We start from the raw sequence: 10,560 nt of genomic DNA on the forward strand, positions 1-10,560 counted from the left end.
TATGTTAGTATGAGGTTTAAGAGGCGCATGAGAATTTAAAGGTCTTATATTACACAAAACTGACTCTTGTGAGGTTTAAGCCATGTTATAATGTTGCTACCTCATCTAAAACAGACCTGGAGTCAGAGTCCTGCAGTGGGTCGGGTACCCGGGGGTACGGGCAAATAGTTGCTGAAACGGGCAGGTTTTAACATTCTGGAATTTTACGGGAGGGTAGTAATTACATACGGGTAAGGATTAAATCAGGACTACACCAGGACTACACCAGGACTGCACCAGGACTGCACCAGGACTGCACCAGGACTGCACCAGGACTGCACCAGGTCTAAACCAGGTCTAAACCAGGACTAATCTTGGACTTAAGAGAGAGTGAACCCCGAGTCCATGGAGCAGGGTGTCCACAAAGCGCAATCGGGCGACAGTTGCGCTTAGCCCCATGGGCCGCGCAGCTCTGCGGTCACCCGACAGTCTACGTGGGCGAACCTCCATAATTATAATTCTTGAAGTCGTAACTTTTCAATTTGTATTCTGATGGATGCTTCAGTTAGAATGCTTATAATCTGTGTGTGATTTATCACGGCCATGAGCGGTTAATGGGTGGTATATAAATGGGTCCTGGCGGGTGCGGGTTTATCTTTGATATCATCACGGGTTCACAGGCGGATGCGGTGCTGAACTGCGCGGGTGCGGGTCTCTAAAAATGGACCTGTGCAGGACTCTGCCTAGAGTTGTGTTCTAATTCATTAACACATGTTTGAGTAATCCTGATTTATTAGTCTGTTTACATCTCCAAAGCTCAAAATGCTCTGTTGCACCTTGTGATGTCATGAAGCGATAGTTTTCAAGTTACCAACTCCTTTTACCTTTTGTTTAGTAAAGATTGGTGATTCTAGGGCTGGAAAAATCCAAATGATTGCAGTGAAGGTGCATGGAGTTTTAAAACACAGTGGAGCACTTTATGTATCACCACATGACATCACAAGTTGTTTTCAGTTCGAGAGAAGAACTATAAATGAAACTACACACAAACACAACTCCAGGTCTGTTTTGGATGAGGAAACAACATTATAACATAGATCAGAAAAAAGTGTAATATGGACACTTTAAAAGAAAACCCACAGACAGAATGACCCAGTCAGATCTAGGAATTGAACCGGGGACCTTCTTGTTGTGAGGAGTCTTGCTAAACTCTATGTCAACAGTAATATTCTATAAAGACTTATTTTATGGAACATTTACAAACACACGTATTAGTGAAAAATAAAGTTCACAAAGAGTAAATTGTTTAGAAAATGACAGAGTGTTTCAAAGTTATTGGTGGTTAGAATGAGAAAGGATGCAGTGAGATGTTAATGAACGGTCAGTAATGTGAACGAGGGAATACAAGCGGAGTGAGAGAGGGAGTGAAGCGTGGGTGGAGTGAAAGAGTGAGTGATTGAGTGAGTGAGTGAGTGAGTGAGTAGGGGAGGAGGAGGGGGGACTTTACCGGGAGCATACGACTTGGGGAGGGTCATCTTGTTCTCCGCGCTTTCCTGACGGCGGGCTGGAGAGGAGAGAAGAAGGGAGGGATAAGAGAGAGATAGAGAAGGAGAGGTAGAGGTAGAGAGAGGGAGGGGAGGGGGAGGGGAGAAAGAGGGAGGGAGATAGACAGAGGGAGAGAAAGAGAGAGGGATATGGGAGAAAGGGATGAAGACAGGAAGTGAGGAAGAGAAAGAGGCAGAGAAGAGAGGGAGGGAGAAAGAGAGAGGGAGAGAAGGAGAGAGATGGATAGGGAGAGAGGGAGGGGAAGAGAGGAAGAGAATTAGGGAGAGAAAGAGAGTGAGGAAGAGAGGTTGGGAGAGTGGGACGAAGAAAGGAAGAGAAGGAAAGAGAGAGATAGGAAGAGAGGTAGGGAGAGAGGAAGGAAGGAAGAAAGAAAGGAAGAGAAGGAGAGGAATGAAGAGAGAGAGAGGAAGTGAGGAAGAGAAGGAGGGAGAGAAGGAGAGGAATGGGAGAAAGGGAGAGAAAGAGAGTGAGGAAGAGAGGTGAGAGTGGACGAAGAAAGGAAGAGAAGGAAAGAGAGAGATAGGAAGAGAGGTAGGGAGAGAGGAAGGAAGGAAGAAAGAAAGGAAGAGAAGGAGAGGAATGAAGAGAGAGAGAGGAAGTGAGGAAGAGAAGGAGGGAGAGAAGGAGAGGAATGGAGAGAGAGAGAGGGAGAAAGAGAGAGGAAGGGAAGGAGGGAGAGAAGAGAGGGATGGGAGAAAGGGAGGGGAAGAGAGGAAATGAGGAAGAGAAGGAGAGAGAGAAGGAAAAGGATGGAGAGTAAGAGAAGAAGTGAGGAAGAGAAGGAGGGAGAGAAAGGAAGAGAGGTTGAGAGGAAGGAGAGGGATTGAGATGGAGAGAGAGGGAGAGGAAGAGAAGAAGTGAGGAAAAGAAGGAGGGAAAGAAGGAGAGAGAGAAGAAGGTAGGAAGAGAGGAAGTGAGGAAGAGAAAAAGGGAGAGAAGGAGAGAGGGATGTAGAGAGGGAGGGAGAGACAGAGGGACAGATGGAGGTAGTGAGAGAGAGGGATGGAGGGAGAGCGGGAGGGAGGATGGAGAGACAGAATGCAGAACAGACAATGTGATGACAACACGGCTACACAAGGAGGACACTGTTTATGGTAAATGAGGCGTCTCCAGATCATGTTTATCCAACAGACGCGGCTAAAAACAGAACATCTGCAACATTTGGGTTTAACTTTGGAAAGTTTGAAACAGCAACAGTCGTGGGCTTCAGATAAAGTAACGTTTAAATTTGATGTCCGCTGTAAATGGACTGGTAGATCTGTACAAAAAAAAGTGTTTTAAAATGTTTGCTACTTTCTACACTTTTTATTATGATGATATATCGGTATTAGGGATGTAACAATAACCAAAATATCATGATATTGTATCGTTAAAAGTCTCACAATAATATCATGGGCTGTCACAATATATCGAATCACAAGTTTCTTTGCTTAAATTCACGGTTTTATAATAGCAACAGTTTATAAACATCGGGAACTACATATCCCATGATTCATTTCAGTGCAAATAACATGAAGAAATATGTTTTTTAATTGAATTCTTGGGATTATGATGGACATAATCACACCAAAATCTTGTCAAGGTATTTTAAAAGCAAAAAAGTGTCCTGTCTACAATTATATTATATTATATTAAGTATCGTACCTTAAGATGCATATCGTGATAATATTGTACCGAGAGATTTACCCTAATCGGTAAGTTCTGATAATACTAATTTAGACTTGCTTTAGTGGTTCAGTTTCAGCCCAGATACTGATCATTTTGTGATTTATCGTGCAAACCTACATACAATGAATTCCACAGTAAAGTAAAGTCAGACTTTTTTCTATATACTTGAATTAATCCTGATAGCACGACCGTCATATGATATCATTTAAATGTAATTACCGTATTTTTCGGAGTATAAGGTGCACCAGATTATAAAGCGCATTAAGCGAAACAAATGGATGACACTTGAGACTGATCCCTTAGCCCAGACGTACGCCATGATCCATTGGCAGATCATGGCGTAATTCGCCCGGCGTTGCCTCCCTGTCTTGGTGAATGTGTATTATGAATGTGAATGTGGGTGGATCATTAAAGTTTGCATTTTTATTTCCTACAAGTACGACTCAAATATACATTAAGTAATAATGTGTTTAATGCAGCCTTGCGCATATTTGTTTATGTTTTACAGAAACAAAACTTAAAACCACATGGCTCATTTGTGTAAACTATAAGTGCCGGAAAAAACTGTTCGCTTCTTCTGCAGCTGACGCGGTTCAGCTTCTGTCGGACTAAAAGACACGACTCAGTGGAATTGAGTGTTCTGTCTGCGACAAGGTAGTGTGTGGCAGTGTGCGTTGAGTCGACACAGAACTATACTTCATCTTTTACTCCGCGAAGTCGTACTAAAACATTTTGACAGATTTTTGAACGCCGTGTACCACATAAAATCGCTTCAAGGTCAGTAAGCACAACCTGAATTAATACATAATTGGTAATGTTTTTTTACATATACTGAAACAATGAAAACTTTAACTATTGATTTGATTTATTGCTATTTTCTGGGTTTGCTTATATTTAACTTTACTGGTGTTAGGTTTAAGCATTTGCACCCTCTGTTATTTTTAATCCCTTTTGTTGTTTTTAATGTTATGTTTAAACAAGCACAAACTGTTTTGTTGATAAAATGTGCAGTAAAATAAAGTAGATTTGTGTGTGATTCTCATGTTGCACTCACAGTCTCTGAACTGCTCCACGTCGTCGTCAAACACCGCCTCCTTCAGAGCGCTCTTGTCGTAGGTGCAGATGGTCTCTCCGTAGCCGTAAGGGGAAAACTCTCGAGCGCGGGGCCCCGCAAAGGAGCGAGGAGACGGCGTGTTCAGGAGAGAGGTTTTATTATCCAGAGCGGTGCGGCCCCCCTCCACCATGTCCAGCCCGAGCCGAGCGTCAGAACCCGGGGAGGAGGCCAGTCCTTCTCGTCCCGCCTAAGAGAAGAGGTGGAGAAACATTAGAAAGATCTCTTGGATAACTGAAGGGATTATACAGACATTATACAGGGCAAACTATGTAATTTTTTGGTTGGGGGTCCATCACCTGCTTGTTTCTATGGATATGTCATTGCTCTGCCTGAAATGTTCCTCCACAGTGTGACATTAAACAGCTCCACCTTACATTTATTCAATTAGGTGGTTATATAGCTCAAAAATACCCAGAAAAACAACATTCTGACTGCGAGCGGGGATGCCTCTCCACAGATCTGACCTGTAACTTGGTCTGGTTTGGTTTCCATGAAGATAGAAAGGTTTAATACCATACTGTGAAACATTTCAAACACCAGATTCCACCAGAAAAGTAAAAAAGCAATTCACCTTTAAAGGGCCCATATATTATGTAATTTTCTATTCTATGTTATTATGTTGTTTCATCAAAAACATAACTAGAGTTTTGTTTTGTTTCACTCACACATGTTTAATACACACAAATCTAGACATACTTAAGCAGAATAACTTGTGATGTCATGTGGTAATACAGGAAGTGCTCCACTGTGTTTTAAACTCCATACACCTTCACAAGAATCATTTGGATGATTTCAGCCCTGGAATTGTCAATCTCTACTGAACTAAAGGAAAAAGTTGTGGCTATTGACTTGAAAACTACAGCTTCATGACATCACAAGGTGGAACAGAGCATTTTGAGCTTTAGAGATGTAGACAGACTAATAATAAAGGATTACTCAAACGTGTGAATGAAACAAAGCACAACTTCGGGTATGTTTTTGAGGAGGTAACAGTATTGTAACTAGGGGTGTGCAAAAATATTGAAATATCGATATATCGTATAATTTAATGTGATAATACAGTATCGATATCATGGGCTGCTGTATCGATATATCGCCAAGACTATTTTTTTTGTATATTTGATTAAAAAAAATTGTTACAGAGCAGTTTTATTGCTTGCTTAAAGGAAATAAACTAATTTAACACATTTGACGTATTCACAGTTTTGATGATTAAAATGTTTGTGTTTCATATTAACTTTTAACAAGAAGTGGTTTAACAAAGACTTTTAGTATCACAGCCATGATTTAGCCTTTATTATTTTTTTAACTGTAACGAATCAATTTCAAATATATTATATTGAATCGTATCAAATCGTAAGCTCACTGTATCGAGATATGTATCATATTGTGGCTTATGTATAGAGGCATGTATCGTATCGGCAACTTCTGAATGATACCCAGCCCTGGGTAACATGGCTTAAAACTCAAAGAATCAATTTTGAGAAATATACAACCTTTTAAAGGGTCCTTAAAATGTTTTTTCTCAATGAAAATGTTTTTGCTTTGTCTGGAATGTTTCACAGTATGGCATTAAACCTTTCTATCTTCATGAAGACCAAACCAGACCAAGATACAGGTCAGATCTCTGGAGAGGCAACCCCGCTTACAGTCAGAATGTCTGTTTTTCTAGATATTTTTGAGCTATAAAACCACCTGTAACTGAATAAATGTAAGATAGAGCTGTTTAATGTCATACTGTGGAACATTCCAGGCAAAGCAATGACATATCCATAGAAACAGGCAGGTGACAGACCTCCAACCAAAAAGGTACACAGTGCAAATTTAGTGAACATGATTGTTGTCTATATTATCTTACATGCCCTGCCTGTTTCATAAATATACACATATATGTAAAAACACTCACGGCGTCGTCCCTCTTGCCCTCGTCTGATTGGTTCGTTGAGGTCCTCCTGGCTCCTGTAGCTGAAGCTCTGGATGGCCTCGGTGACTCCGCGCAGGGAGCTGTAGATCTCCTCTGAGTTCATGTTCTCTGTGTCGTACTCCATCATGCTAACACACGAAAAAACAACGGCATTTACACAAAGCCTGGGTACAGAGATGTATTTGAGCTACATGCTGTAACTGAGCAGGAGAATGAACTTGTTAGTAGGGATGTAACAATATCCAAATCTCTCAGTAAAATATTCTCACGATATACATCTCACGGGATGAAATTTATTACGATATTTTGTGGAGGCTGACAAAACTGTGAATACTCTACTTTTTCCTCTTAAAATGCCTCGATAAGACCTAATCTAAAGAACTAAGACTTGAAAGTGCTTAGAACTGTTGTAGTCTGAAGTGAAATAGAGCAAAGGATCATGGTCTATGTAGTTCCCTATGTTTTTTTTAGCAATTGCTGCATCATAACTATTAATTTAAGCAAAGAGTCTTCCAATATTATATATTGTGACGGTCCATCATATTATTTTGAAACCTTTGACGATACGATATCACAGTATTTCGGTCATTGTTACATCCCTAGTAGTTAGTGAGTGTTTTAGTGTTAGTATTCTTTTAGTTTTGTAATATCATGCAGCTCAGCATCTGCAATGTTAAAAAAAGGGTTGTTTACAGTAGACAATAAACATGAAATTGTATGCTGGGATTTGAGATTATCTGTGTAGAAAACGAGACAAAACATTCAAATTCATCCTCAGTTTTTAAATTAAATTTTCAAATTCCTTTTAAAGCATCTGAATTATGTGTACAGTATAAGATAATTAAGATATTTGTCTGAATGAATTCCTAGCATCATAATTATTCATAGTAAGAAGTTTATAAACACTTTATAAAACATTTCAGAGGCTAGAGCAGAGGTTTATCATCACAGTTGCTAACAACATCTAGCTGTGCACTAGTTTTCTGGTTCGCGGACCATAAAAAAGTGTAATATTATAATTAGCTGCAGAGAGATCATTCTGACGTGTTTTGAAGACCTGTTTTTACAATGTATAATTATAAAAAGTTTACAAATTCCTTTTAAAAGCACTTAAGTTATGCGTATAGGAAAATTGAGAAATGTGTCCAGATGAATTCCTGGCTTCATAATTATTCATAGCAAGGAGTTTATATACACTTTTAGAGACAGGAGCATAGTTTTAACATCACAGTTGCTAAAAATAACTAGTATGGTAACAGAGCACCAACACTACTTCCTGATTCATGGACAATAAAAAGGTGTATTATTATAATTAGCTGCAGAGAGATAATTTTGACACATTCTGACGACCTGTTTTTACAAAGTATAGGTAAAAAAAAATTACAAATTACTTTTAAAAGCACTTGAATTATGCGCATAGGACTGGGAAATGCATCCAGATGAATTCATAATTCATAATTAATTAGTTAATGTGCAACTTTCAGAGGCTAGAGCGGAGTTTTACCATCACAGGTGCTAAAAACAACTAGTATGATAACAGTGCACCAATGCTACTCCCTAATTCGCGAACAATAAAAAGACGTATTATTATATTTAGCTGCAGAGAGATCATTTTGACGCATTTTGAAGACCTGTTTTTGGTAAAAAATTACAAATTCTCTTTAAAAGCACTTGAATTATGCATACAGGATTGAGAAATGTGTCCAAATGAAATCCTAGCTTCATAATTAGTTAGTTAATGTGCAACTTTTAGAGGCTAGAGCGGAGTTTTACCATCACAGGTGCTAAAAACAGCTAGTATGATAACAGTGCACCAACGCTACGTCCTGGTTCATGGACAATAAATAGCTCATTTTGATGCTAGACCTGTTTTTAAAGTGTATCTACAAACTGAGTACACCTAATATATGTTGAATGTGTGCTACTGAAGACAGACTGCTTTATGTGAATCCGTGTCCGGCCCCCCCGGTGGTTACCTGGGAGAGTACGCTCTGCGCAGGACCCTGAGGGAGGGGGCGGCAGGGTGGGACTGAGGCGGAGGAAGAGGAGGAGGAGGGGGGGCAGGGGGGTGCTTGAGTCCGTCCACACCCCAGCCCCATAACCGACTGTGGGTTCGGCGAGGGGCGGATGGATGGAAGGGTGGAACAGGGAAAAGAATGGAGGTGGAGAGGATGAGGACGAGACAAGAAAGCGAGAGAGCGGACACGGACGAGAGAGGGAGAGAGTGAACAACAGTATGGAGGAAGGAGAGAGAGAAGACAAAAGAGCTGTCTGAGCTTGGAGGAAAAAGAGAGGAAAGCACAGGCCCCACAGCTGGAGACTCAAGCAGCACTAGCCGATTTTAGGATTTGCTTGATGTTGCTACTCGGACTATAATGGCAATGAATGAGCTGCTCTGGCCGAGAAGATTGTGAGGAGAATTTGTATCCATGGTGATTAATAAAGCAATAAAGATGTCAGAAAATGTTTAAAATGTTTTTGTTTGACTACCGTATTTTTTGGACTACAAGGTGCACCGGATTATAAAGGCGCAATATCAATAATGTTGAATTCTCTCATCTATTTTCATACATAAGGCACACCAAATTATCAGGAGCATTAAGCAAAACAAATGACGACACTTGAGACTGATCCCTTAGCTCAGGCGTCCACGATCCCATTGGCAGATCGTGGCGTAATTTGCCCGGTGTTGCCTCGCCGTCTTAGTGAATGTGGGTGGATAATTTAAGTTTGTTTTTTATTTCCTACGAAGAGGACTCAAATACACATTGAGTAATAATGTGTTTAATGCAACTTTGCGCACATTTGTTTATGTTTTACAGAAACGAAACTTAAAACCACATGGCTAATTTGCATAAACTATAAACACTGAAAAAACAGCTTGTTTTCTTGCTTGTGTGCTGATGCAGTTCAGCTTCTGTCGGACTAAAAGATGCGAATCAATGGATTATATGTGTTCTTTCTGTGACAGAGGATGTGCTGCTGAAGATGAGTCTATTCTGTGCTTCTGTCTCATTGGAGATGGTTCATGTGTAATTTTTCAGAGATTATAAGTCTGCAGGTCATACGTCATTCTCTGTAGCATTTCACTGATATCATAAATGGTGACACACAACTATACTTCACCCTTTACTTCGCAAGGCTCCTGGCTACAGTAGCTGTAATGCTCCATCAATCCATCAAGCAGTGAAGCTTTATAGTTTACCAAGGTCGTACTAAAACATTTTGACAGATGTTTTAGCGCCGTGTAAAATCAGTTTGAGGTCAGTAACCACAACCAGAATTAATACATAAAGTGCAAAAGGATTATAAGGCCACTGTTGATTTTTGAGAAAATTAAAGGATTTTAAGTGCGCCTTTTAGTCTGAAAAATACGGTAATCAATGAGGGAAAACTAATAAATCCTAATCCGTACATTTAGAGTATACAGTGTTAAATATAAAGTATACATTGCATAGGGGTGTGACGCTAACTGTAGGCATGCTCCGTCTGAGGCTTGTTAGACTTTAATCTGATCTTTATTTTACACAATTTGACTAAAAAGCATTGGTTTATTTAGAACTACAGTTTTCAGTCACTCTCACCTTTTTGTTGAAAATCAAACACCTAAACAGGACCGTGAACGCTCGTATTGATCACAGGCTCCAGGAAAAATGTTGTTTGAATTCATTTTGTGTTTTTTCTTGAGTTTTCAGACAGATCTTAAAATGTTTTTTGGCTGTGTTTGCTCATGTGTGCATTGTGTCACCACAGAAATAAATATCTTAATTTATTCAGATTCAAGGAGCAAGTGTCATCAAGGTCTTTAATTCTAATGGTGAAGACAATACAACTTCTGTGCTGAGCTAATTCTATATTAATCCAGTTTATAATGGAGAGTGGTTATAAAAAGTGATCTTAAATTCAAGTTCAAGGTCCATGGGCCATAATACAATGATTTGGTCTGGTCTAATCAGATACAGACATTATTAAAATTCCTACTTCAAAGATCAGCTTATCTGTCATAGAGTTATTGTTCTACTTGGGCCTACTATAAAAAACTTTCCTTTATTTTGATTTAAAGGTGCACTGTGTAACCTCCTCGTCTCCATGGAGATGTTGTTGCTCTGTCCAGAATGCTCCACAGTACTGCATTAAACGTATCTAGCTCCATGGAGACAAAAAAAAAAGTGACACCACCAAGCCAAATTACACGCCAGATCTGTGGAGAGGTGACCTTGCTCATGCTTTTTAACCGAAAAAAAAAAAAAAAAAACACTGAATAAATGCAAGGTAGATAAGTTTAAAGCTACTGTGGAACATTAATTCA

The 10,560-nt window shown here is 39.7% G+C and overlaps 1 protein-coding gene across 1 annotated transcript in view; it reads right to left on the bottom strand.

Moving 5' to 3' along the window:
- Window positions 1-10,560, bottom strand: part of clasp1a (cytoplasmic linker associated protein 1a) — a 168,387-nt gene that overhangs the window by 12,714 nt on the left and 145,113 nt on the right. Inside the window, 4 exon segments of the mRNA XM_055152935.1 lie at window positions 1,487-1,543; window positions 4,268-4,514; window positions 6,234-6,252; window positions 6,254-6,379. Of these exon segments, the coding sequence (XP_055008910.1) occupies window positions 1,487-1,543; window positions 4,268-4,514; window positions 6,234-6,252; window positions 6,254-6,379 (449 nt within the window).

This window comes from Boleophthalmus pectinirostris, unplaced genomic scaffold (genome assembly GCF_026225935.1).
Source record: "Boleophthalmus pectinirostris isolate CB_2022bp ecotype Guang Dong unplaced genomic scaffold, ASM2622593v1 HiC_scaffold_1, whole genome shotgun sequence".
NCBI lineage: Eukaryota > Metazoa > Chordata > Actinopteri > Gobiiformes > Gobiidae > Boleophthalmus > Boleophthalmus pectinirostris.